The 27238-nt window shown below is 46.7% G+C and overlaps 3 protein-coding genes and 1 non-coding gene across 6 annotated transcripts in view; 2 read left to right on the forward strand and 2 right to left on the reverse strand.

The window, feature by feature from the left end:
- The first annotated feature begins 233 nt into the window (after nucleotides 1-233).
- TEX48 (testis expressed 48) lies at nucleotides 234-1777 on the forward strand. Its single transcript, XM_066254326.1, has 3 exons — nucleotides 234-270; nucleotides 395-520; nucleotides 1701-1777. The coding sequence occupies exons 1-3, from the start codon at nucleotides 234-236 to the stop codon at nucleotides 1775-1777; spliced, it is 240 nt and encodes a 79-aa protein (XP_066110423.1).
- A 6139-nt stretch (nucleotides 1778-7916) lies between these two features.
- Nucleotides 7917-8719, forward strand: TEX53 (testis expressed 53). Its single transcript, XM_066255551.1, has 2 exons — nucleotides 7917-8025; nucleotides 8619-8719. Exons 1-2 carry the CDS (start codon nucleotides 7917-7919, stop codon nucleotides 8717-8719), a joined length of 210 nt encoding a protein of 69 aa, XP_066111648.1.
- Nucleotides 8720-17747: 9028 nt separating this feature from the next.
- The window catches only part of TMEM268 (transmembrane protein 268), a 28260-nt gene continuing 18769 nt past the window's right edge, over nucleotides 17748-27238 (reverse strand). For all 3 annotated transcript variants that reach the window (XM_066256403.1, XM_066256404.1, XM_066256402.1), the window contains 3 exons: nucleotides 25234-25314; nucleotides 24111-24299; nucleotides 17748-20378 (listed from right to left, as the gene is read on the reverse strand). In XM_066256403.1, coding sequence (XP_066112500.1) covers nucleotides 20199-20378; nucleotides 24111-24299; nucleotides 25234-25314 — 450 coding nt within the window. In that variant the 3' untranslated portion in view covers nucleotides 17748-20198. The remainder of the gene's footprint in view (nucleotides 20379-24110; nucleotides 24300-25233; nucleotides 25315-27238) is intronic.
- On the reverse strand, nucleotides 26100-26228 carry LOC136327598 (small nucleolar RNA SNORA11). The gene has a single exon (XR_010729785.1). It is a non-coding gene; the product is annotated as a small nucleolar RNA SNORA11 (small nucleolar RNA).

The following is a 27238-nucleotide window of genomic DNA, read 5'->3' on the forward strand; positions in this document are numbered from 1 at the left end:
AAAATGCATTCATAATGTATAAGATGTGATAGACCATGTAAAAACATGCATGGGAAAAGACAAACTGTGAATATATTTGAAAGGAGAAGTGTTCGGGCATTGTTTTCCTCCTTTGCAGTCTTCAGTATTTCCTAGCTTTTCTGTGATGGATATACATTACATTTATAAACGAGAAAAAAATAAGTTCCACATTTTAAAAAGAATACATATTTTGAATCCAGCACCTGCATACGATGGGGACACTGAGAAAACGAGAGGAGATATATTCAGGTACTCCCCATCTCATCAAAACCACGGTGGCCCGTGCACACTGCTTCAGAGTTGACAAAATGCCTTCACCTCCGGCCTGTCCCCTGAGCCTCCCCACCTGACCACGCGGAATTGTCATTGCCAGGTCCGCAGAATGGTGAGCTTGACGGACAAACTCCCAAGTACGCTAACGGAGCCTCCTGCTTGCCGTCGGGGCAACCCCTGATCCAGCCGGAGAAAGACTCTTCCACCAGCAGCAGTGACTTTGACGGTGAGTCCCAAGTTAGGTTCTCACACTGACCAGGAACCCCTGGGGGAGGCTGCCTTGTCCTGATGAGCAAACCCCACTGATATTTGAGCTAAGTCCAGTGGGGTGACAGGAGAGACGGGATTGCTCCCATCAGGAAGCTGGAGTCATATTCTAGAACATGCTGCAGAGGGCCCGAGGGTGTAGGACCTGCCTGAGCGAGCTTCCTTGCTAGGAATTACATGAGGAATGGCTGTTGGAGGAAAGAACACACACCCATGCTTCCCTTCCAAGTCCAGCAGCATTGTCACATATATGCACTCTGTGTGATTATTTGCTCCGTGTCTGCTTTGGGGCACAGACAGTATGTTTCAGGAAGACAGGGCCCATACTAGTTTTGTTCCCCCAAACGCAGCCAGGTGCATGGAAAGTAAACACTGCCAGAAGATTCTTATGGATGGAGCATAGACCATGAGGTCGATCAGGTCAAGTGTCTCTGGGTCACTGGAGGACAGAAACGCAGTCCTGGACAGTGGGCGCCGTCTAGGAAGAAGAAACAGGCACATAGCAGGGCAACAGCACGGTGCCTGGTGACCTCACATAGCTCACAACTACCCTGTGAGGCCCGCTAAGGATCACCCAGCCCCGTCATTCCAGAATTCTCCTAAGAGCTAAACCCTCCTTGCAGACAAAATCTCATCACACCAAGTCCAGTTTCTGAAGAAGATCAGAGGGGTCCTGCCCCACTAACTAGCCCTCCCCTTCCTTCTCCCTCCACACCTCCCCAAAGGGATCCATGGAACCCAGTTTGAAAACCCGGGTCTCACTGTATAGGGAAAGCTGAGGCCCACACAGGGGGATGAACTTTCCAGAAGTCCACCGGGAAGTGGCATCATCCTCAGAACCAGATGGGCCTAATTCTCCCACTTTCCAGGACACTGCGCCATCACTGAATGCCCCCACGCAGAAGCAGCTGTAGAAGGCTGGGACCCTAACACTGACAGGAACCCCCAGGGGAGTGGGCCTTGTCCCTATCACAAGTGACTTTGAGTCCCTGGCTGCAGTCTCTGCGGCTTCAGAATCAGACAAGGGGTCAGAGATGGAGGTAACCAGGGCCGTCTAGCCAGGCCCAAGGCAAAGGCTTCACCCAGAGTAATGTTTTCCTTTCTTCTTTCGTGTACGCATACAGACGTTCCCCAAACAGGTTTTTACAAGAGAAACCTAGACGGCTACTCCCAGAATCACTGGCCATTCCAGCCCTGCCTCATTGGGAGACCCTGAAGGTTCTAGCTGGGAACCCCACGCCGGTCCCCGAGGCTGCACAGCTGCCGGAGTGACCAGGAGGAGGAGGGAGGCAAACAGGGGCCATGAAGACTGATTCGGAAACTTCCCCCAAGGAGGAGAAGACGTCTGAGCCATCCCTGTGCGCCAGCAAGAGTCACTGCAGCAACTGACAAAGCCACTGCGGGAGGAGCTGCCTCCCATTAAAGTCCTTGCTCCCATCACAGGAAGGCGTCCCTCCTCTTCCCCTCCCCCTTACCGGGAGACGCGCTCGCGCATTGGCTTACCGATTTTTAAACATGCTAACCTAACATCTAACCCACAACAAATGCGCGGACTTTTCGGATAGTGTTTCTTTCATTTAGAGATCATGTCAAACTTATAGGAAAGTTGCAAGAGTGATACAAAGAACTCCCGTTGGCCTTTTAACCCGGATTTACCCGTTGTTTACCTCTCCTCCATTTGCCTCAGCATTTCTCTCCTCTCTCCCGGTAATTTTTTTCTAAACAATTTGAGAGTGGGTTGTGCAGAGCATGTCCCTTTACCCCTAAATTCTTCAGTGTGTATTTCCTAAGAACACAGAGCTCCTACATAACTACAGCACAAAGGCAAAAAAGTCAACATTGATACAATACTATTCAAATTTCATCAGTTGCCTCAAAGACGTCTTACAGCTGCTTTTCCTCCCCCTCCAGGATGTAACCCAAGACCACCAACTGCATGTAGTAATCCTGTCTCTCATCTCTCGTTCAATCTGCACCTTTATAGTGTTGAGTCCTCCTACCTACAAATAGTGTTTCACTTTCTTCAAATCTACCTCTTCATCTTTCATGACTATTTTTAAATGCTCTTTGTATACATTTTGCAAACTTATTAAATTTATTGCTAAGTACTTTATCTTTTCTGTTGCCATTGTAAATGGGGTTTTTCCTCTGTTATTATTACTGTAACGAGTTATGGGTTGTGTATACTAACACTATGGAGTTATTTTATGTCTCGCTTCCCTTCTGAATTATGTTATTGTTTGAGCAACTTTTGTCACTGATTCCCTTATGACTTACCAGGAATATTACTCTATCATCTACAAGCAGAAACACCATAGCATCTTTCTTTTCTAATTAATATATCTCTGATTTATCTTGTCTAATTACAATGGCTAATACCACCACTACAATGTTAAATCATGGAGATAGTGGATATCTGTGCTTTTTCTTTATTTTAAAAGAAATGCCTCTAGTGTTTACCCTTTAAGGAAGAAGCTCATTTTTAAGATGAAGAGATTGAGATATAGAGATATCGTATTAAGAAAATATCCTTTATACAGATGGCAAACAGGCATATGAAAAAATGCTCAACATCACTAAACATTAGAGAAATGCAAATTAAAACTACAATGAGATATCACCTCACACCAGTCAGAATGGCGCTCATCAACAAAACAACACAGAATAAGTGCTGGCAAGGATGTGGAGAAAAGGGAACCCTCCTGCACTGCTGGTGGGAATGCAGACTGGTGCAGCCTCTATGGAAAACAGTATGGAGATTCCTCAAAAAAATGAAAATCGAACTGCCTTTTGACCCAGCCATCCCACTTTTAGGAATATACCCCAAGAACACCATAGAACGGTTCCAGAAGGAGAAATGCACCCCCATGTTTATTGCAGCATTGTTCACAATAGCAAAGATCTGGAAACAGCCTAAGTGTCCGTCAGAGGACGAGTGGATTAAAAAGCTTTGGTACATATATACTATGGAATACTACTCAGCCATAAGAAATTATGACATCGGATCATTTACAATAACATGGATGGACCTTGATAACATTATACAGAGTGAAATAAGTAAATCAGAAAAAACTAAGAACTATATAATATATCTCTGATTTATCTTGTCTAATTACAATGGCTAATACCACCACTACAATGTTAAATCATGGAGATAGTGGATATCCGTGCATAGATGGGACATAAAATGAGACTCAGAGACATGAACAAGAATGTGATGGTAACAGGGAGTGGGGTGGAGGGGTGGGGAGGGGGCGAGGAAGGAGAGGGAGGGAGTGGGGGGAGGGTAGAGGCACAAAGAAAACCAGATAGAAAGTGACAGAAGACAATTTGACTTTGGGTGAGGGGTATACAGTATAATCAAATGTCAAAATAATCTGGAGATGTTTTCTCGGAACATATGTACCCTGAGTTATCAATGTCACTGTATTAAAATTAATAAAAGTAAGATTTTTTTAAAAAGGAAATATCCTTCAATTTCCCTTTCTTCCTTTTTTTCAGCATCTACGGGGAAAAAAAAATCTCTCCTCATATTTAATCAACTTTCCATTCCACGAATAAATTCATTGATACAATACTATCTTGATACTAATTCATTATTTTTATAATATAAAGTTTGATTCAGTTCAATAATAGTTTGTTTAATAGTTTTGTGTCAATATGTGATATCACTGTAATTTTATTTTTTGCATTGTCCATATCAGACTTAGTTATCGATATTATGTATTTACTTCATAAAATTTATAAAAAGAACTTGGAAGCATTCTTTTGTTGTATATGCTCTAGAACAATTTATGTAGCATTGGAAGTATCTGGTCTTTGAAAGTTTTTACAATTCCCCTGTGAAACCATCTGGGCCTGTTGCCTTTGGGGGGAAAGTGTAGTTTCGTGATGAATTTCTCTATTTCTATTGTACAATAGGAATTGACAGAGTTTCCCATCTCTAATGCAGTCATTTTGAAAAACTGTAATTCCCTAGGAAATTACCCACTTCATTCTATTTTTTGAAATGTATTTGGATAAAAGTATATAAAGTACTCTCGAGATTTTTAAAATTTCTCTTGTCTCAATGATGATTTCCTCTTATCCTTTCTCATATTATCTCTTTGGGTTTTCTCCCTTTTTCCTGATAAAGTACATAGTATTTCCAGTTTGTTAATTTTTTGTAAAGGATTTTATTTAGATTCAGGTTTTTTTATACTCTAAGTAATTCCAGTTTTTAATCCTTGCTACTTCTTTTTCTCGTATATTCTTTTGCTTGCTTCACTCTTCTTGTTCTAGCTTTTTGAATTGGGAATTTATTTCATTTATTTTCTTGGTACAAGTATTTCAGGACTGTGGTAGAAAAACGGCCCCCCAAAGACATCTTTGTCCTATTTCTCAGAACCTGTGATGACGTTAGTTGACCTTACAAAAGGGGATACAGGATGCAGATACAATTAAGGTTGCTGGTCAGCTGACCAAGATGGGGAGCGTGAGCCCATTCAATCATATGGGGAGGGTCTCTGCAGCGGCTCTGGGGCCGATTTCTGTCACCACAGCACAGAGGTCAGGACAGAAGGAGGGAAAGTGGTGGCAGCAGGTAATCCACCAGCAATGCCTCCTTTATGGAGAAAGAACTAACCTGGTACAGTCCATCAGTAAAGTAATTTGACAGTATCAGCCCTGAACCTTTAAAATGCCCCAGCTTCTCTCTGCCGAGTATCAGCTGCGTCACCTGGACCAAATTCCCTAACAAACATTCTGTGCCTGGGTTCCCAGTTCCCAGGCTCTGTGACCTCACAGACAGCCTCTCTCCGCTCTGCCCACTGCAGGTGAGTGAGTCTCAAAGGTTAGGGCTGAGACCCGGAGGGTCTGTACTTAAGGGACACGTCTCCTGGAACCCTTTCCCCTTTGCTCCAGGAAGCCGACTTTCCCTCTAATTTAACCTTGAGCCCACTGTTTCTCTCTCTGGGTCCCAGTCTCCCCTCCTATGCTAAGTGACCCCTAAGGTCTTCTCCAGCTCTTAGGCCTTCCTGTTTGACTTTATTCTTTCTTGTCCTGGCCTAAGTGCTGTGGAGTCACTGGAGACCTGAAGTTCAGAGCCCACAGGGGACCATCCAGGGCCCTTATGTTTGGTTCCTGCTTCCATCTAGAGGCGGGCACTGGAAGTGCAAGAGACACCACGCCCTACCCCGCCCTAGCCTGCACCTCTCCTCCGTCACAGTCATTTGCATTAAGCACTTAAAGGTGTGCCAGGCACCATGCTAAGCACTTCACATCTTAATGTCACCCAACCCTGACAAAAACATTCTGGGGCAGGTTCCCATTTTACAGTTAGAAAGACTAAGGTTTGAGGAGGTTAAGTTGCTCTAAATTACATAGCAAGGTCCAGAAAGAATTATATCCTGCCTCCATCTAGAAAAAAAAAAAAAGTATGTTCTTAATTGCTCCGCTGTTCCGCCAAGCTTCAGGAGGAGCTTTTCCATTGGAAAACCAGCTACCACCAACTCTCAGGGGAGAAGGTGGTCCTGAACATCTCTCTTTCTCTGGAATCGCCTGTAGGTGAGGCTGTAGACAGCACGGACTCTGACAGCAGACAAAATTATGTGAAAAACCCTACTGCTCTGGCTGTGAGTCCTGGTAAGGTCACCTCTCTGAGGCTCACTGCCGTCATCTGGGAAATGGGACAGAACCCGGCCTTGTAGAGTGAAGCTGGAGTTAAGTGAGCCGATAGCTGACAAAGGACCTGTCCGAGATGCTCCCCGAATGTCTGCATCCTTGACGCCTCGGCTGTTTCTCTTCCCTGGTTTATCTGCTAAGATTGAAGACCCCGGGGTGAGGAGGTAAGTCCAGAATCAGGATGTTTCTCTCCATTCCTATGCGCAGGGAGTAAAACACCTGTCAGTAGAAGGGAATGGGGATAATATGGGGTATATCATTATCCAGCAGTCGGGGAAGGCTTATGCATTTACACACACGACATTGAGAGGGTGTCTGCTCTCTGTGAAGCCCTGTGCTCAGTGCTGCGGTCCAAAGGTGAACTGCACCCATCTCCTGAAAGTGAAATCTCGCCCATGTGCACTGCCAGGTCCCTCACGTGGTGTCTAGTACCAGTAGATCCGCAACCAATACATGCTGAACAAACTGTCTTATTCCCAGACGTGACAAAGGCTGTGGAGAAGCATGAGGTGGGAAAGGGAAGGAAGTTCTGGGGGAAGAAAGGGGGTTTAAACAGGATGAATTAAATAGGATAAACAGGCTAGAAGGCCTTTCTAGGAAAGATGGCCTTTAAGCAAGGCTTGAAGGAGGCAAGGGAATGAGTCTCTCGGACCTCAGGAAGAGAGCACTCCAGGTGGGAGGCAGCCCACGCACAGTCAGCTGGAATGGAGGGGGCCGGACAGCAGGGAGGAGTGGGCGGAGGTAGGGTTAGATTGTGAATCTGGCCACAGGAAAGGGGAATGAGAGCGGGGCCCGGAAGAGAAAAAGGAGATTGGGAATAAGGTACAACCTTGGAAACGGATCATCTGAGATGGAAGGATCCTTAGAGAGGTGATGCAGCCCAACCACCACCTGTTACAGATGGGAGTGGGGCCAGAGACAGGCATGGACTAACCCAAAGCCACACAGCAAGTTAGTGCAGAGCCAGGATTTGAACCAGCAGGGCTGAACTGCAGCATCCTGCTCCCATGAGAGCAGGGCCAGCTGGATGAGATGGGAGCCAACAAGCAACATGAAGGCAAGGGAACAGAACAAGAATGAGCTCCCAGCCAGCACCTACGTGCCCCGGCCCTCACAGGGGTCACCTTACGTACAGTGAACCTTTTGTTCCCCTATGCTGGGTACCACTATTCTCATTTTCTGGACAGGAAAGTGAAGTTCAGAGAGATTACAGATTCAGCCAAGAGCAGACACCCAGAAAGCAGAAGATAAATTTGACTCTGAAACATAGGGTTATCTGTGGGCACCGCTGCACGCATGCGCGTGCCAGGCTCTGCTGACATGGGAGCCGGCAGAGAAGGACTGGCATTCTTTAGTCAGTCTTACACTCATTTAGGAAACAGCTCTGCCCAGAGAACTGTGCCGGACTCCAGGTCTGCTGATTCAGCAAGACGCTTCTGCGGGGAGCCCATCAGAGTGGAGGTGCCAAGCCCTCTCCTAAGAGAACTGTGGACAGAAGAGGAAGGATGGCCAGAGGTAGGCCCACGCAGGTGAGCCTGGGGCTGCTGGCTGCAGGCAGCCGCAGGTGTGGGGGAGGGGAGGGGAGGGATCTTGGGAGACGCTGACCCAGGATGACCCACCACTTAAATAACAATGGGTTTCTGAGATTGGGCAGCTCTGCAGTGCCCTTTCTTCTCCCCACAGCCCACCTAAACATGGCGTCAAAGATCTTCTGCTGTTGCTGCGAGGCCAGCGAGGAGCCTTCTACCACCGTTGGTTCTTACAATCCAAGAACATCCCAACAGCACCATCCACGGACCTTCGGTAGGTTTCGGACGCGCTATCTGGTAGTCAGCAAGGACACCCGAGCCTCTCCCCAGACACCTTCTGCTGCGACACCCTCGGATTTCTTTCAGCCTTTTGGCTGGAAGGGGAGCAATTACCCACACCTATAACAATTCTACAGACTATATGTATTAGATATTAAAGATCACTGGCTTCAGGGCAACAAACCTGCTCGAACTCTGCCTCAGCCACTTACTGAGTTGGGCATGTCACTGGACCCTCTCCCTCTGCTTCGGTACCCTCCTCTGCACAATGAAGGTAACTAGAACTCACTACCTACTTTTCGGGTTGTCAGGAGGATAAAATGAGGCAATATATATGTGTCTAGAATATGGCCCCACACGAAGAAGGCTCTCAACTGATGGAAACTGTATACGTATCTGGTCAGGACCAGCTAGGCTATGCTGACACAAGTAACCTCTAAGATCGCAACTGTTTAACTCAGCGTGGGGTTATTCTTAGCTCTCATAAGCGGAATTTTATTAAGCCAAGGTATGAGCGATCCCCAAATGGGATATGACCAAGACTGTGCATTCTTGTGTAATCCAAAGCACTGTCCTTCACTCTTTCAGATCTAAATGAAAATGCTCACAAAAATAGTAGGCAAAAGAGACACCCACAACACTCCTTCAACAACAGGACGGTGAAGGCAGGCACTCTCGCAAGACCCTGAAAGTTCTGCTAGTCAGCATGCAGCCCCGCGCGCATGTCTCCGAGTTTGCACAGCTGCTGGAGTGACTGCCGGAAGAAGAGGGCGGCGAGCAGGGGCCATGAAGACTGATTCAGAAACTCCCCCAAAGAGGAGAAGATGTCTGAGCCATCCCTGTGCCCCCAGCAAGTCACTTCAGCTTCTAAAAAAACCACTGCGGAGGAGCTGCCTCGAATTAAAGTCCTTGATTGCATCAAAACACTGGGTCCCTCTTTCCCCCTCCCCCAGCCCTAGCTCTGAGATTTCTTTGGACGGGGAGCAATTAGAACCTAACATCTTGAAAAGAAAGGTGGTGTTATTCTAAAACATTTCAATCACTCCTAGCCAACCTAACAAGGAAGTGTGTAGGAGAGGCCAGTTAGAACAAATGCACATTGAGGGCACACCAGCTCACCTGCTGCATGACTCCATTCGGCGCTCAGGGCCAGTGAACAAGTGGGGCAGGCTGTGCAAAAACTCTGCCACCAGCAGCCCTGGAGTGATGAGGCGCACACTGTGTCCGTGAGCAATGCCCAGTGCAGACACAGTGCTGCGAGCCAGGGCACAGAGCATGCACACGTGAGTAGTACACAGGAGACCCTGAGTGCCTTCAGTGTTAGCCAGGGAGCCAGGCACAGAACCAGATCCCTTTGTCGTGATACAACAACTTTAGGAGTAGAAAGGTGAGGAGCATTTTGCAACCAACTTGGGGATTTAAGAAAGCTTTCTGGAAGAGATGGTGCTTGAGTTTTCTGAAGGTTAAAAGGGAGCTGAGCAAGCAAAGAGGAGGGGGAATGATCTCCAGGAGGAGGAAACAAAGTAAGTGAAGTTGGGAAACAGAGGCACAGCCTGGTGGGGGGATGAGAACAGTGAACTTCAATGTCTGTAAGTGAAAACCTGAGCCAGGTGTGGTAGGGGAGAGGGGACAGAGCAGTGAGAGTCTAATAATATCCAGGGCAAAGGAATTGGCCTGCAGCCTAAAGGGACTGGGAGCCACCGGTGAGTTTTTTGGTTTGTTTTTTAAATATTTTTATTTATTTATTTATTCATTCATTCATTCATTCATTCAGAGAGGAGAGAGAGAGAGAGAGAGAGACAAGGAGGAAGCATCAACTCCCATATGTGCCTTGACCAGACTAGTGCAGGGTTTCGAACCGGCAACGTCAGCGTTCCAGGTCAATGCTTTATCCACTGTGCCACCACAGGTCAGGCCACAGGTGAGTTTTAAGCAACGAAATAACAGTATCAGATTTCTGATTTTTGCAATATGAACCTGGTGAGTTAAGAAGACAACTTATCAAATTAGCACTCCTTATTTCCACCCCCACCTCAGAAAAGAGTGGAATAAAAAAAGATGATGTCTTATGTCAGTGTTGCAGACTAAAATTGGTACCTACAAAGGACAGGCAGCATGGCTACAATTTGCAGATAGGTGAGTGGTGGTGACACAATGGATAGAGTACTGACTTGGAACACCGAGATCGCTGGTTTGAAACCCTGGGCTTGCCCGGTGAAGTTGCATACGACAAGCAAGCAATGAACAACAAAAGTGAAGAGACTACGAGTTGATACTTCTCGTTCCTCCCCCCTCTTTCTCTCCTCTTTGTAAAATCAACAAATATTTTTTAAAAGGAGAATAACAATGATAATAGCAATAATATAAAGTCTGATGTGTTGCCTACTCTTTTAAGTGTTTTATAAATACCAACTCACTTAACATAATAACCCAACAAAGTTAGTACTATTTCTACCCTGATTTTACAAATTAGGAGTCTGAGTCAGAGAGCTTAGTAAGTCTCTAAAGGTTACAATAGTAAACGGCAGAGCCGAGATTTGAACCCAGGAAGCCTTACTTCAGAGTCCACACTCTTAAACCAATCAGTCATGCTGCCCGTCACAATGGTGGTGGAATGGCATTCAGTTGCTCTTCGGGATTCAAATGGATCATTCATTGCCTGCTCTTCACAAATGGAGCTGAGCCCTTTAAATCTTTGTCCTTCGGCAGCTGGTGCAATGTTAAGCTTTGTCTGTAGGAGGTGCTAAAGACAATGAAAGAGGAAGGGCCTGCCTTCCTCCTAATGTGCTCAGCTCAGCAGGCTCATGTGTAACACCAGTGGCATAGCCAACATAACTGGCGCCCCCCTGCCCCCCTCCAGAAACACATATAGTAATATAATATATAGAATTTACTCGTAATAAGAATACAAATAATAATAGAATGTAGTACCTACCTTAAAATATCTATAATATATTACCAATAGTCAATACCTAACTGCGCTTCTACTATGCTTTTCTGTTTGTCTTGGAGACCATTTGGCACCCCTCTGCGAGTGGTGCCCGGGGCATAACAGACCCCCTTGCCCCCCCTCGCTACGCCACTGTGTAACACACAGCTTCTCCAGTACCAAGCGTCTGCAGCACCTGCAGCATCTCAAGCATCCGGCTCCTGCAGTGCAGGAAGCTTCTCCAGCATCAGGTTTCTACGGTGTAGACAACTTTCCAGCACCCAGGTCCTGCACTACATGATCATTAGTAGCACTTCTCCTGCTACCCACCAGCAAATGGGGGAGTGTCTCCATCTCTCCATGATAGTGTTCCCCATCACCCTAGAGGGAAGATGTCTAGAACATCATTTCAACACAACGTCTCAAGGACTTCTCTGCATCCAGTGAGTCACAGCCATGTCCTATCCAACAAGGTTCAGCTCTCAGCTGGGGGTGAGGGGTGGGGTGCTCTTCCTTCGGGGCCTCTATCTCAGTCCTGGGATTGGCGGCTGCTACTTATATCTGCTATCCCCATAGTCCTTAGAGCTCTCTTTACTTCTTACTAACCAATCCATTATTCCAACCCATTATAGTTAATTCTTTATATTAATCATTCCACATTCAATTATATGGTTTCAGTCTTCTGACTGGGTCCTGACTGATATGAACATCCAAGAAGCCACCTAGGCAATCAAAACAGTGATCCAGGTAGTGTGCACTAGGACCGCAGCCCTGGGAAGGAGAGCCCATGTTACAGCACATTGCTCAGGTAAGGCTGGCAGAAGCTGAGAACCACACAGGGCAAGAAGATTCTGGGAAATGGGGCTCTTGGTTTCTTGTGCACTGCAGAGAACTGGGAGCGGGAAGTAGTGAGGCCAAGTTGACAACACCCAGCAGATCATTTCACCTTGGGCGATTTTAAGCTGGGGGCGCCTATGGGACATCCAGGTGGCCACATCCAGGAGGTTGAAAATATGCAGCAGGAAGAGGTGAAAGTACCTTGGCTGGAAGAAAACAGTCAGGCTTGCTAACTGTGTGTAGGTTATCACTTCAGTAGGCCGAAGGACCTCTTCCCCACGGGGAAAGAATCCCCGACAGCATCAGCTGGGTAGAGATGTCCACCTTCCTGGTGCTTCACTGTCCGCGGTCCTCGTCTACTTCCTGTTCTCACACTGCGTGCCCATCCTTTGACCCCGATTCTTCCGATCTATCCTCGGCATTCCTCGCCACCTCCCATACCAAGGTCCTGCAACCCTTCCCCCGAAAATTCCATGTCCCTTGTTATGTCTCAGGACAATTTCCTGCACAGATGCTGCAGGTGCTTTGCACGTAAGAGATGCTCCTTAAATGTCACTTCCTGTTTTCATCATTTGGAAGCCTCTTCACAGATGGGATGGAAAGAGACCCATATCCTATGAACCTGTCAAAGGGCTCTCAGCTTCAGGGTGACATCTTTTATGAAGGATTTTCTAATAATAATAATAATAATAATAATAATAATAATGGAAGCCACACTGAACTTGACCTCTGACTATGGCAGACTATGTGTCAGATGAACCCTCTTATGAGAGCAGTTTTAAAAACACTAGTTTGGGGAAAAGGAGTTTCTTAAATCTGTCAAGAGCTACCAGTGCAGTAAGGGCTCAAGAGGACAAGACACTGAAGAGAAGGAAGTGTATAGAGAGATGAAACGGACACTGAGACCCTCTGACCCTATCCAACCAGGCACCTGCCAACCCTATGCAGGTCTAAGAGGCTGAACACCTGAGCAGAGCTTTCAGCAGACTCATAGCCTGGAGTAAGAAAAGTTGAAGGGTAAGGACCCATCTTGAAGGAGTCCTCGTTTTAAAAAATTTTATAATAGGCCTGACCTGTGGTGGCGCAGTGGATAAAACATCAATCTGGAAACGCTGAGGTCGCCAGTTCAAAATCCTGGGCTTGCCTGGTCAAGGCACATATGGGAGTCGATGCTTCTGGCTCCTCTCCCCTTCTCTCTCTCCCTCTCTCTCCTTCATCCCTCTCTAAAATGAACAAATAAAATCTTTAAAAAAATAAATAAATAAAGAGTTTTATAATAGGTTTTCAGTTAAAATTCCTGAAGGGTTATAACCAGCAAGTCAGGTTGACCAAAAATAAACCAGTTCTCACAGCTCTAGAGTCAGCTCTATCCCAACCCCATTTTTCTCCAGAGTCTTGTATATCTCTTTATTTAAAAAAAAAAAAAAAGAAAAGTCTAGCACTCAATCAAAAATTATCAGGAATACCAAAAGTTAAATCAACCAACCAAATAAGTAAAAGAAACAGATTTACAGAACTGCTGGAGTCAGCAGACATGGGCTTTAAAATATTGAAGAAAATAAATGATGACTAATTCACCTGAGAACCATAAACTACTTTTAAAAGTCAATTAGCCTAACCTGTGGTGGCACAGTGGCTAAAGTGTTGACCTGGAACGCTGAGGTCTCCGGTTCAAATACCTGGGCTTGCCCCGTCAAGGCACATATGGGAAGCAACTACTACTATTAATTGATGCCTCCTGCTTCCCTCCCCTTTCTCTCTCTCCCTCTCTCTTTCCCACCTCTCTTCCCTTTCTCTAAAAATCAATAATTTTTTTAAAACTATGTATAGGATTAAATACTATGATAGCCAAAATTAAGAACTCAATTGAAAAGATTAACAATCAAACACAAATAAGGGCAAGAGGAATGGGATGGACTATAAATTAGCAGAAAGTACTCAGACTAAATCATGAGGAACCAAAAGAATGGAAATAGAAAGTTTTAAAAAGAGAGTGAAAAAGTCTTAACACACTTATCATCAGAGTCTCAGGGGATGAGAGAGAAGGAGGTAGAAGCTTTGATGAGAGCTCTACTTCTATGGTGTCACAGTTCAGAGATGTGCAATGAACCCCATGCAGGATAAATACAAAGAAATCTATACCTAGACACATCAAAACAGAATTGCTAAAAATCCAAAACAAGGAGAAAATTTTAAGAACAGAAATGGGACTTAAGAGCCGACTTCATAACAGAAACAATGACAGTCAATGACATCTTCCAAAAGTTGAAAGAAAATAACTGTAGGACCCTAGAATTCTCGACTTACCAAAAATTATCTTTCAAAAATAAAAACAGGCCCTGGCCGTTTGGCTCAGCGGTAGAGCGTCGGCCTAGCGTGCGGAGGACCCGGGTTCGATTACCGGCCAGGGCACACAGGAGAAGCGCCCATTTGCTTCTCCACCCCTCCGCCGCGCTTTCCTCTCTGTCTCTCTCTTCCCCTCCCGCAGCCAAGGCTCCATTGGAGCAAAGATAGCCCGGGCGCTGGGGATGGCTCTGTGGCCTCTGCCTCAGGCGCTAGAGTGGCTCTGGTCGCGACATGGCGACGCCCAGGATGGGCAGAGCATCGCCCCCTGGTGGGCAGAGCTTCGCCCCTGGTGGGCGTGCCGGGTGGATCCCGGTCGGGCGCATGCGGGAGTCTGTCTGACTGTCTCTCCCTGTTTCCAGCTTCAGAAAAATGAAAAAATAAATAAATAAATAAATAAATAAAAAAGGGAGACTCTTCAGCCAACAATAACTGTCACCCAGAACACCTGTACTAAAAGGAAAATGCTAAAGGTATTTCTAAATAGACTAAATACTATACCATACTAAAGAAAAACTCCAAAAGTAGTTCTAAGAGGAAAATGAGTCTAGATAAATATGTGAAAACACAAGAAGGAACAAAGAATAATGAAAGAGTAATGAGTAATACACAGTAAACATATGGATAAATCTGAATGAACACTGACAATATCAAACAATGTCTGTGGTAGTTTATAATAGGGAGAGAACTGAAATCCATTACAATAGCACCAACAGGCAGAAAGGTGAGAGTTCTCAAGTCTTTGGATTGTCCAGAAAGTGGTGCAAGGACTCACTTAGAACAGACTTATGTAAGTCAAGGATGCATGCTGTCGTCTAGGGCAACCATTACAAGAAAAAAACACATACCTCATATGCTAATAGAGAAGGAATAAAAAAAATTTTTTAAACCCTCATGCTAAAGAAGGCAAAAAAGGACAAAAATGAAGAACACAGAAAAGGAGGAGCAATAGAAAATAAATAGTAAAATGGTACCTATAAGCGCAAATCAATCTGATGTATCAGTAAGTACATTAGATCAGTGTTTTTCAACTGCTGGTCCACAGACCAGTGGGCCAGAAATTTCTCACCGGTCAGCAAAAGCATGAACTACCCTGATGTTGTATGAAGTTTACAGATCCAGTAGTCTTAGTCGAATTTGCTTATGCTTAGGGTGATTCTGCCTTAGCAGTCCCCAAAATAATTCTTCTATTTTCACTGGTCAAGTAAAAAATGGTTGAAAACCACCGCACTAGGCATAGCATAGTAAATACTCTAAATAAAAAAAAAAAGACTGATTTTTTTAAAAATCCAATGCACCCACAAGAGGGGCACCTTAAATATAAGGATACAGTTGACAATAAAAGGATGAACACAAGTATACTATATAATGACTATTAGGGCCCTGGCCAGTTGGCTTAGTGGTAGAGCGTCGGCCTGGCGTGTGGGGGACCCGGGTTCGATTCCCAGCCAGGGCACATAGGAGAAGCGCCCATTTGCTTCTCCACCCCCACCCCCTCCTTCCTCTCTGTCTCTCTCTTCCCCTCCCACAGCCAAGGCTCCATTGGAGCAAAGATGGCCCGGGTGCTGGGGATGGCTCCTTGGCCTCTGCCCCAGGCGCTAGAGTGGCTCTGGTTGTGGCAGAGCGACGGCCCGGAGGGGCAGAGCATCGCCCCCTGGTGGGCAGAGCGTAGCCCCTGGTGGGTGTGCCAGGTGGATCCCAGTCTGGCGCATGCGGGAGTCTGTCTGACTGTCTCTCCCCATTTCCAGCTTCAGAAAAATACAAAAAAAAAAAAAAAAGTTATAATGACTATTAGAAAGAAAGCTAACGTGTCAGACAAAATAAATTTTTTAAATATTTTTTTTAATTTTATTTATTCATTTTAGAGAGAGGACACAGAGAGAGGGAGAAGGGGGTAGGAGCAGGAAGCATCCACTGCCATATGTGCCTTGACTAGGCAAGCCCGGGGTTTTGAACCAGTGACCTCAGCATTCCAGATCAACACTTTTACCCACTGCGCCACCACAGGTCAGGGGACAAAGTAAATTTTTAAGGCAAAAATCTAATAGAGATAGACAGGGATATTTCACAAAGATAAAAGAGTCAACCTATCAGGAAGCTTTAAAAATTCTAAATTTGTATGCATGTAAAATTTGTCAGAAGTGAATTAAAATACATGTCACACAAAAATTTGTACACAAGTATTCATAGCAGCATTATTCGTAACAGCCAAAAATGGATGAATGGATAAACAAAATGTGACATCACCATGCAATGGAATATTATATAGCCACTAAAAAGGAAGAGTACTACTACATGCTACAAGGATGAATCTTGAAAAACATTATGTGAAAAAAGCCATATATAGAAAGCTACATACTATATGATTCCATTTTTATGAAATGTCCAGAGTAGGGAAAACTTCAGAGACAGCAAATAGATTAGTGGTCGTGAGGCGCTGGGAAGAGGGAGGAATGGGGGATGACCACTGGTGGGTAGGGTACTTTGGGGGCGAGGGCAAGTGATGAAAATGTTCTAGAATTAAACAGTGGCAATGACTGTGCAATCTTATGAATATACCAAAAACTATTGAACTGTCTCGCTTCTCTGTCTATTGGCTAAGATCAAGTGTAAAAACTACTAAACTGTACACTTTAAAATGGTGAACTTTATAGAATGTTGATTTCATCTCCATTTTTTAACACTATGTGATTAAAAAAAACAACTTCTCAGAAGTAAAAGCAGAAATGAAACCTCCACTCTCAGTTGAAGATTTCCCTAGCGTGGTCACTGAGAGAACCAACCAACCAAAGCCGGCAAGGATCCAGACCGGCACACCCAGGTCAACGACTGCACCAGCAGACACAGCCAGAAGACAGCGTGGCAGCTGCAGAAAAGCCACCACTGGTGGAGCCTAACTACGGCCTTGTGCTTTTCACACATCGCCTCAATTAGCCCACCTATTGTCACACACCCCATAATAAACAAGGAAATGGAGGTATCAGGGGAACAGAGAGGGTAAGCATCTCACCCAAAGTCACCAGCTTATGCTTAATCTTCCTGCTGAGTCTCAGTTTCAGGACTGAGTCTCCCGGTACTGAGTCTAAGAAAGATCTGACTAGAATTTTTTGTGTGTGTGTGACAGAGACAGAGAGATGGGCAGATAGGGACAGACAGGAAGGGAGAGAGATGAGAAGTATCAATTCTTCGTTGCAGAACACTAATTGTTCATTGATTGCTTCTCATATGTGCCTTTTCCAGGGGGGCTACAGCAGAGCAAGTGACCCCTTGCTCAAGTCAGCAACCTTGGGCTCAAGCCAGTGACCTTTGGGCTCAGGCCAGTGACCACGGGGTCATGTCTATGATCCCACACTCAAGCTGGTGAGCCCAGCTCAAGCTGGATGAGTCTGCACTCAAGCTGGCGACCTCAGGGTTTCCAACCTGGGTCCTCCGCAATCCAGTCCGACATTCTATCCACTGCGCCACTGCCTGGTCAGGCCTGACTAGAATCGTAATTCACATAAATACATCCCATGGTGCTGGAGTAATGGTGGTCTGATGCAGAATGAATAAACATAATCTATTAATGACCTACTACATCAACAAATACACACACTGTATACAAGACATAGAGGTTTAAGAAAAACAGCTATAGTTTATTGAGCTCTTACTCGGGCTTACAACTCCAAGCTGCAAGCGCTATATACTTCTGATGCCATCTGATCTTCCCAGTACCCTACTGGGTAAGGACTCTTGACCCCATTCCACACAGGAGGAGGGAGTCCTAAGGGTGAGAGGGACACCGCTCCTAAGAGGCAGAACTTGGATTTGAGTCGATGTGACTCTGGAATCCAAACGCACTTTGGGACACGGCACCCCCTTCACCATCCCCACGGCTGTCACGAACACGGAGCTTTCAAACGTAGGGCGCATGTTCATTTGTGGAATGTGGTCTTCACCGCAAGACAGAGATGACAGAATTTTCTTAACGAGAAAGCTGAGGCATGCACCTCGTGGGCACAGCTGGGCGCCCCACCCTGCAGGTGAGGCTGTCAGAAACTCAAGGGAGGAAAGGCAGGAAACAACACACAAAGGGCTCTTGAGGCCCTAAAATGGGAGACTGCCCTTTTGTCACTTAACACACATTTTTACTCTGTTATTATACGTACCAGGCCTTTAAGGTTGGACGAGAACTGCTGGTCACACTCACCGACCACACTTCCTCTGCGGCCAGTGACGATGACAGTAACCGCCTTCAGCAGTAATTCTCATTGAGCAAGGCTGCCTAAGAGTCAGCTGGAGAGAAATGCCTAAAACAGCCGTTTCCAAGGGCTGGTCGACACATCGTTTCTCTTCTCTGGCTCAGAGAAACGGAGAGTCAGACTCATCTTTTCGACGGCAAGTCACCCACATTATTACATTTCATCGTCACCAGATCCGCTTATCAAGGAGTGGATTCACACTCAGAGAGGTTAAGTGATCTAGCCAAGGTCACGCTGCTGGGAAGCGGCAGATCTGGGGTGAGAATCCAGGTCCCCCGCTCGCCAGGCCAGTGTTCTGCCAAAGGGGACATCAGGTCTGGGATACCTCAGCCATGTGGGACTCTAGAAACTTTGTACTTGTACATTAAAGAAGAAAAGACAGGCCAGGGGCTATAAGAGAGCGGAGAAAAACTGGAAATTCCCAGAACTTTGGCTTTGGAAGGGCCATTTTAAGAGTCAACCAATCTACCCTTTACATAGATGGGTAAATTGAGGACCAGCCAAAAGTTACATAGCTAGAAGTGGCAGTTCAGAACCAGAACCCAGGTCTGTGCCAACTTCATCATACAAAAGATAAGGTGTGCTTTTTTGCCTGAGGAGCTTATAGTCTAGCTAGAAAAACAGGCATGTGCAGAGAAAAATAGAAAATAAAACATCAATAAAGGCAGCAGCTACATCTAGAACAGAAGAGGAGGAGGACAGTAGCAGGGCTGGCTGTGTTGGAGAGCTTCCTAAAGGTGGGCCTAGTCAAGTTGGGCTTTGAAGCATGTATAGGAGCCCAACACGTAGAAAGGAATAGGTACATCAGTCCAATAAAGGGTTTCAACTTGTGAACTTTGTATTTTGTGGGAGATGAAGCCACATTGCAGATGAAGGCCAGACCCTGAGGAGTGAGGAGTCCTTCAATGCCAGGCTAGAGCTTCTGGGTTTGGGCCTATGCAATAATGGGTCGTCAAACTTATTCAGGAGCAGAGAACCAGGCCAGGAGGCCTCTGAGCTCTTCCTGGAACTCCACGAGTGACAGATGATGCTTCATTCTGGGACGGTGACAGTGTCAGGAAACAGGACTGTTGCTCCACATCTGACATAGAAAACCACAACTACAAGCACATATGCCTTTGATCAAAATAAGTCCTCGAGTCAGACAAAACAGGGCTTCTCCAAACAGTCCCATTAACAGGGATGCGCCGTGTGTTTTCTCGCTCTGTCTCCGGGAAGTCTGCGGTACTAGCTCAGGAATCGCTGTTTTTTCCTTCAGTACAGGAGGAGAAAGCGGAGAAAAGGAGAACATTCTGAGAACTTGCTTCTTTTTTCCAGACTGGGAAGAAGTCGTCCTGTAATCTTAGAGGCCCAAGGCAATGCCACACAGAGCAGCATCCTCCCGGGCCCGTTTCCCCGTCCGACATGAGGGGTTGCAGATGGGAGCATCGTCTGAGACCAAATTCTGGACACGTGTGGCCCAGCCTGGTCGTCTGCACATTGGCCGGGCTGTCCAAAAAGTGAAGGGGATGGCAGAGAGGCCCGTCCATCCAGGCCCACAGTTCTAAGCCGCACGGAGAGTAGCTTGTAGCTAGGACCGGCTCGGCAACCATTGCTTTTGAAAAGGCCTGAGTCATCATGGGACGTCAACAGCCATTTTTGCGCAGGGTCCTCGAGTGAGCACGACACTCCATTGCTGACACGACTGACACCCTTCAGAGTGCCCCCAGATGCTTCTCCACTCGCCTAGGGCTCGCCATCAGCCCCCTTGGGCTCCTGAGGCCTCCCTGACTTCTCACCTTTGGATCTTGGAGAAGGCGGAGTACGTTCGGCCTTAGGTCACCTGGCCAGAAACGGGCAGCACCCCGTGCCCAGGATGTGGGCTTCTATGAGTTGGCAGGGGCATGGAACCCTTGGAGAGTCTGTATGTCGTGTCCCCACTGCCTGGGGGAGCTGGGAGGTCACCAGGAGCCGGATGTAGTAGCCGCCAAACACTGCCAGCAGCTGCTGAGCCATCTCCTGGAAGAGGCAGGGAAGCAGAGTGAGGGCCACAGAGACGCAGCTAATGCTCAGGGGAAGCCCAGCGGTCCCCAGCAGTGACGCTCACTGGGAAGAACCTGGCCAGGCCTTTGTCTGGGGCTCCTAGGAGATGCCTGGTCTTGTCTGGAACCCCAGCTCTTCAACTGATGCTGTGGGATCCTGCAGCCTCAGTTTCCTCATGTCCCAGGTGGGTAACCTAACTGCTGATGGGCGACAGTGAGATGCACAAAAAAACTATGGAGCCATGGCCCTAACCAGCTAGCTCAGCAGTAGAGTGTTGGCTCAGCATGTGGAAGTCCCAGGTTCGATTCCCAGTCAAGGCACACAGGAGAAGTGACCATCTGCTATGGAGCCTCAAAGTGCTAGAGAATTCAGCATTGATTTATCCCAGCCAATTGCGTGTGTGTGCACGCGCGCGCACACACACACACACACTGTTTCCAGGTTCCAATGTCAGTGGGCCTGAAAATGCATGAGGTCACGGAAATGCACTCAAAGCAAATCGCTAGTGAGTGGGGGCGGGCAGGAATGGAACACCCCTATGATGGCATGGCTCTTCCATTTATACCCGATACCTGCTGGATTGCTTTAGACAGTGCTCCTACCAGATTAAGGGTTTGCTTATAAAAACTGGATTTATCTCAAGACAGACATAGAATGATTCCACTTATATGAGGCACCTAGAGCAGTAAATTCAGAGACAGAAAAACCAGTGGCTTCCAGGGGCTGTGGGAGGGGCTGGGGAGTAGTGTAATGGGGATGGAGCTGCAGTTTGGGCAGAGGGAAGTGTTCTGGAGATGATGGTGGTGATGGTGCACAACAAGGTGAGTGTACATAAGGCCACTTAAAAACGGTTAAGGTGGTAAATTCTGCATTTTGTGTATTTTACTGCAATGAGAAAATTTTTAACAGCTGAAAGGAATTTTAAAAAGAACTTTAAAAATTGCATTTATACACATTCTTATGAATATTTATGAAGATTATCGTTATGAGTTATTTACAATGGTCTGGAAATAGCTCATCACTGGTCTGGCCGTTGGAATTCTAAAAAAGCGCTTCCCGACAGGCAGCACGAAAGGTCTTTCCTAATACGTACTTGTGTCCGGTCTGAACGTAATACAGTCGGGTGTGGGCTGCAGCAGGCGCTTTACATTGATAGGGTCAGTGATTAACAACAGGCTTTCAAATCAAAAAGCCAAATGGAAATTTCAGCTCAGTCCCTCTGTGACGGACCCTGAGCAAGTCACTTCATCTTGCTGAGCCCATTTCCTCATCAGTAAAAGAGAGAAAATCATAGCACCTACCTGCTTGGGCTGGGGTGAAGGTTAAAGAAACTACAGTAATGGAGAGAAAGCCTAGTACCTAGTGCTCAATAAATGATAAGTATTACCATGAGCATTCTTCAAAAAAGTAGAAACTCCCACCTAGTGCTGGAGCATCTGTTTCCTATGTGCTAGAAAACAGTTAGCCTTCGTGCTAGAAAATACTGAAAACTTCAACTAGCCCATGACTTATTCAGATTGGTCTTCTTGCCCATTTACTCTAAAATCAATAACCTACCACGCCAAGAACTGTGGACAGAAACTTGGCCTAATTAGACTCAGTAGGGCTAATTCTACCCTTGGCTTTGCCACATTCTTCCTTGCTCTGTGACCTTGGGCAAGTCAGTTGACTTCTTAGAAGCTATTTTATCCACCAAAGAAGAAAAAATAATCCATACCTCAGAAAGTATGCTAAAGAATTTTATGTATGATTTTTTTTAAAGCTGTTAAAATGCAAGAGGTCATTATAACTATTTATCTTTCACAAGCACAGGCTTCCTACTAAAATACAATGGTCTGGCCCATGCTGAGACTTGGGCATTGATTATATCTTTTCCTCGCTAACTTATAAAGCGAGCAACTTTAAAAACATGTGCACACACACTGATGTGGCAGGAAATTGTATTACTATTGATTTGAATGAATTAGAAAATATAATTTTAAAGACTCATCATATTCAATAGGCTATTTTCAGAAAGCCAGACATGCATGCCACAATAAAGTATATGACCTTATCGATCTTTTGTGCTCTTTAAAAAAAAAAAAATAGTCAAGGGAATTCAAATAAAGAGATTAATATATTTATCATTTCTCTTGTAATAGTTCTATTTGCAGTCCCCCCCACTCCCCTCCAGTGCAAAAGGGAAAGTCTGGACTGGTTTGGACCTTTAATCCCTCAATCTGTTGGCTTAAAACAAAATGCCAGTGCTCTCCTGCGCACACCATGCCTGAGGTCACCCTCACTGCATGTCCCCAGTGGGCCTGTCCTCACAGTGAGAAGAGGGTGCAAAGCTGCAAACACATTATCAGATGTCTGGTCTACCAGTACTGGATCAAACCCAACACATAGCTTAGCAGGTCCAACACAACTCTGGGGCTAGAGGAACAGGGATTCAAGGAAACAGAGATGAATATAAGATTTAAATAACTGGCCCTGGCTGGTTGGCTCAGTGATAGAACATCAACCCAGAGTGTGGATGCCTCGGGTTCAATTCCTGGTCAGGGCACACAGGAGAAGACCCATCTGCTTACCCACCCCTCCTCCTCTCACTTCTCTTTCTCTCTCTGTCTCTCTCTCTCTCTCCTCCTCCTCCTCCTCCTTCTCCTCCTCTTTCTCCCCTCCTGCAGCCATGGCTCAAGTGGAGTGAGTTAGCCACGGGCACTGAGGATGGTTCCATGGCCTCCATATCAGATGCAAAAAAAATGGCTCCAGTTGCAACAGAGCAAGGGCCACAGATGAGCAGAGCATCGACCTCTAGTGGGTTTGCTGGACGGATCCCGGTCTAGGTGCATGTAGGAGTCTGTCTCTGCCTCTCTTCCTCTCACTAAATCAAAAAAAAAATTAAATAACTGCAGTTCAAGTAGATAGATAAAAAGATTTTAAAATGACCCTAACAGCCTGACCAGTGGTGGCACAATGGATAGACCATCGACCTAGGATGCTGAGGTCCCAGGTTTGAAACCCCAAGGTCACAGCTTGAGTATGGGCTCGTACAGCTTGAGAATAGGGTCATGGCTTGAGCGTGGGATCATAGACATGATCCTATTGTCGTTGGCTTGAGCCCAAAGGTCGCTGACTTGAAGCCCAAGGTCCATGGCTTGAACCCAAGGTCACTGGCTTGAGCAAGGGGTCACTGGCTTGCCTGGATTCCTCCGGTCAAGACACATATGAGAAAGCAATCAATGAACAACTAAGGTGCCACACAAGTTGATGCTTCTCATCTCTCTCCCTTCCTCTCTGTCTCTCTCTCCTGCATGTGATGATAGATAGATAGATAGATAGATAGATAGATAGATAGATAGATAATGACCCAAATAGTCATCAACATGTTCATGGTTTGGTAGGCAATCTATGATCCATCAACACACAACTTTATATCCACTAGAACAACCAAAAAGAATATCCAAGATGTTGGGGGGGGGGGGGCAATGAGTAGCAAATGACTCCTATTAACTAATTTTTAAAGTTCTGAGATATAAATTAATTAATTAATTAATTAAAGTGCTGAAGCATGAAAAATACTGAAAACAAGTAGGCTAGAAGATCTGTATGGTCTCTACCTTCTCAGTAAAGCCATGTCACCGGGGAATTGACAACTTGAGGTCCCCATGCACTCTATACAAATACCCCAGAAGAGAAGGTGGCCGTGACCGCCCAGGCGCCCCTCACCTCCGGCTCCGCCTCCGGAACAAGCTGGTGAAGCGCAGTCTGCATGAGTGGCCTCTCTGTGGGATGGGTCCTGCTGGGCAGGAGAGGAGCTTCCTCCAGCAGCTCCTCTGGCCCCGCGGCTGACGGCGTGGGGCTCACCCCAGTCTCCATGACAACACAGAGCTGGCTCAATCTGCTTCTCAGCAAGGACTGAAAGGAAACAGAGAGGGAGCTCGGCTGTGCCCTGAGATGGGGGGCATGTGGGAGGCCAAGTCGCTGCCGGAGCCGCAGACCCAGGGCGGACAGGTGGGCCTTCGAGACTCAGACACTGACCCTGGGAGAAGGTGGCACTGAGAGATGAAGGAACTCCCCCAAAAGTACAGTCCTTCATAACTTCTCAAGCACTTCCCTTCCATGCTCTCAGGTGCTCCCCAAGCAGCCTGAGGCATGAATCTCTTGACCTGCGTGAATCTCTTGACCTGCGTGAATCTCTTGACCTGCGTGAATCTCTTGACCTGTGTGAACCTCTTGACCTGTGCCTCGCACAGGAGCGCACTGAAGCTCACAAGCCCTGCCCAAAGCCTTACAGAAGCTAACGGGCCAGGGCCAGGACTAAACCACAGTCCCGGCTTCAAGACCGGCTACAGGGCCCAGGAAAACGCTGATCCCAGAGGAGGAGCCCAGGCCTCGGAGACAGGAGGGCGGGGCCCCAAACTGGGCGTCACCAAAGGGCTCTGCGACCTCATAAGGGTGGCAGCCAGGCTTCTGGGACCCTCGGGTTCTTCATCTGTGGAATCAGAGCAAGAGTTCCCTGATCCTCGTAACGGTAAGAAGGCATTCTGAACAAGTGAAAGTCTTCTAAATACATTACACTTTCCTCTGCCAGGATCTTTATTCTTATATTACAAATAAATATTATTATATTATCAATACATAAACAGGGGAAATGCCACTAGTTAAAAAGGAGGAGATTGGTTAAAATTTGATTAAAAAGATTAATTCCCTAGACAAAACACCTACCAATTTGACATACGTGTTCTTCCTTCTAAGTAACTTCTCCTTAGACACTTCCCAACATGGAGGTCATGCAATCTATACAATTTGGTCTCCTGGTTTATTTTGTTTTTCACTTAGGGCTTCTTACCTCTTGACTAGTCTTCATTTCTCGAACATGTTCAGATAAAAACTGCATGCAGTTCTCCAGGTCAAAGTAGACAAACCAGAGCTGGGGAGAGAAGTTATGGCCCCTAAGGCTCAAAGCCAGCCCGACTGTGAACTCGCCAGTTCTGAGATGGTCTACATCCTGCCTCCTTGCCAGAGGCCCACTCCGTGAGTGAGGACCACTGGATTTGTCCTGGTCTCGAGTGGGAATATGCCACTCTGCTCTCTCCCTGAGTCCCCGTGCACAAGGAAGCCTCCTTTGCACCGCTGACAGAAAAATGCTCTGCGTGCAGACCTGTTAAAAACGGCTACAGCCCCATCTCCCACAAGCCACTAAGCACCTGATAGATCCAAACCATCCCGTAAAACATGTACCCATCCAGGCTATTCCCCTCACCCCCAGGGGCCAGATGCCCTTCTGCCTGGAACCCAACATGTGAATGAGTAAAACCATCAGAGCTGTCACCCCCGCAGCCCACAGCCAGGTCAGAAGCAATCAAGTTGGGTGCTCTGGGGCGAGGGGAAAAAGGGAGGAAGTCCTCACCTCACCATTTCCGTCCCTTCCTCCAAACCTCAACAGTCCCTAGAAAGCCGGATTAAACTAGCCAGGCCGAAATCCTCCGTGTCCACAAGTTACAGCATCTTGTCAGGTCCACGCCTGCCACACATCCCCCAGGTTCTGCGAGAAGCTGGTGTCCCACGTCTCATACCGCCAACCACTGAGCGCCTCCTTGGGCTCCCAGACCTCCCTCCTCCCCGTGGCTGACCCATGAGACCCAAGGTCAGGTCCCTCCTGCCAACCAGCCCCTCCCATTGTCTCAGCCCCGAGGGAACTTCTGTCTTCTTTCCATGTATAGGGTATCATGTCACAGGAAGGTCACAGTGTTCGGCCGCCTGTGAGTAGTAAACCCAAGTTCCTGTTGGATGTGTTGTAAACAGGGGAGCCATGCTTCAGGTGCCCTGCTCTGATCACATCCCCCAAGGGAACAGTTTTTTAATTTCTTCTTTTACTTTTTATTTTGAAATTTTCCAAACACGTATAGAAAAGTAGAGCAAACGATGTCAGTAACCTCCAGCTACCGGTGGTCACTGTTCAACAGTTGCCACTTCACGGCTACTCTGTTTCATCTTATCCCACCCATCACTCACCCCAGACACCTCGGCCCCAGCCCACCCAGCCCACCTACCCAGGGATTTTAAAAATTATCCAAGAGAGTGTATCACCTCACCCCAACACACCATTCTGAAATGGGAAAATCCTAATTATTTTTAAAAATGTATCCATTCATGAAGCATCCACCCATCCCTGCCTTCAACTAACACTTGCCAAGTCACCCTGATACCATCCATAAAGAGGATACAGAGACAAATGGGCCTGAGAGCACCCCCAGACTCAAGGAACTCTCAGTCTCGACGTCACACCTGAACTGCTAGACATCTTATGACATCATCAAGTTCAGCCTCTGGTGTCAGTCAAGATCCTCTAACACTGTACACCATCACAGGTGTGCCAGGCCCCATAAACACAGGGATCTGCACGTGTCTGTTCTCCGTGGCAGCCCCAGTACCTGAGAAAGTGCCTGGCACAGGGGTCCTCAGTAATTGATGGCAGGAGGAACAGGGGATGCAGGGGAATGACTGAGAAGGCAGACGAAGTGCTGAGATTTAGCAATCCCACCTGTGAAGTCCAGCCAGGAGCAGGGAACCTGGGGCTCATCTAGCCCAGCTGTGTCCCACACCCACTGTGCGACCTCATACTAGTCACTTAAGATGTCCCCACTGTCCTTGGGGCAAAGAAAACCACAGAGCCAACACCAGCTTGAGCACAGGGTCGTCAGCTTGAGCGTGGGATAATCAACATGATTCCATGGTCACTGGCTTGCGCCCAAAGGTCACACTGGCTTGAAACCCAAGGTCGCTGGCTTGAGCAAGGTGTCACTGGCTCGGCTGGAGCCCCCAGGCAAAGCACATATAAGAAGCAGTCAATG

Source organism: Saccopteryx bilineata, chromosome 2 (genome assembly GCF_036850765.1).
Source record: "Saccopteryx bilineata isolate mSacBil1 chromosome 2, mSacBil1_pri_phased_curated, whole genome shotgun sequence".
In the NCBI taxonomy this organism is placed as follows: domain Eukaryota; kingdom Metazoa; phylum Chordata; class Mammalia; order Chiroptera; family Emballonuridae; genus Saccopteryx; species Saccopteryx bilineata.

Excerpts from the sequence above, each read along its gene's own strand:
- TEX53 (XM_066255551.1), top strand. The coding sequence starts at position 7,917 with ATGGCGTCAAAGATCTTCTGCTGTTGCTGCGAGGCCAGCGAGGAGCCT. Across the intron at positions 8,026-8,618 it reads GCACCATCCACGGACCTTCG|ATCTAAATGAAAATGCTCAC; the intron begins GTAGGTTTCGGA and ends TCACTCTTTCAG.
- TEX48 (XM_066254326.1), top strand. The coding sequence starts at position 234 with ATGGGGACACTGAGAAAACGAGAGGAGATATATTCAG. Across the intron at positions 271-394 it reads ACGAGAGGAGATATATTCAG|GTCCGCAGAATGGTGAGCTT; the intron begins GTACTCCCCATC and ends TGTCATTGCCAG. Across the intron at positions 521-1,700 it reads CAGCAGCAGTGACTTTGACG|GTTTTTACAAGAGAAACCTA; the intron begins GTGAGTCCCAAG and ends TTCCCCAAACAG.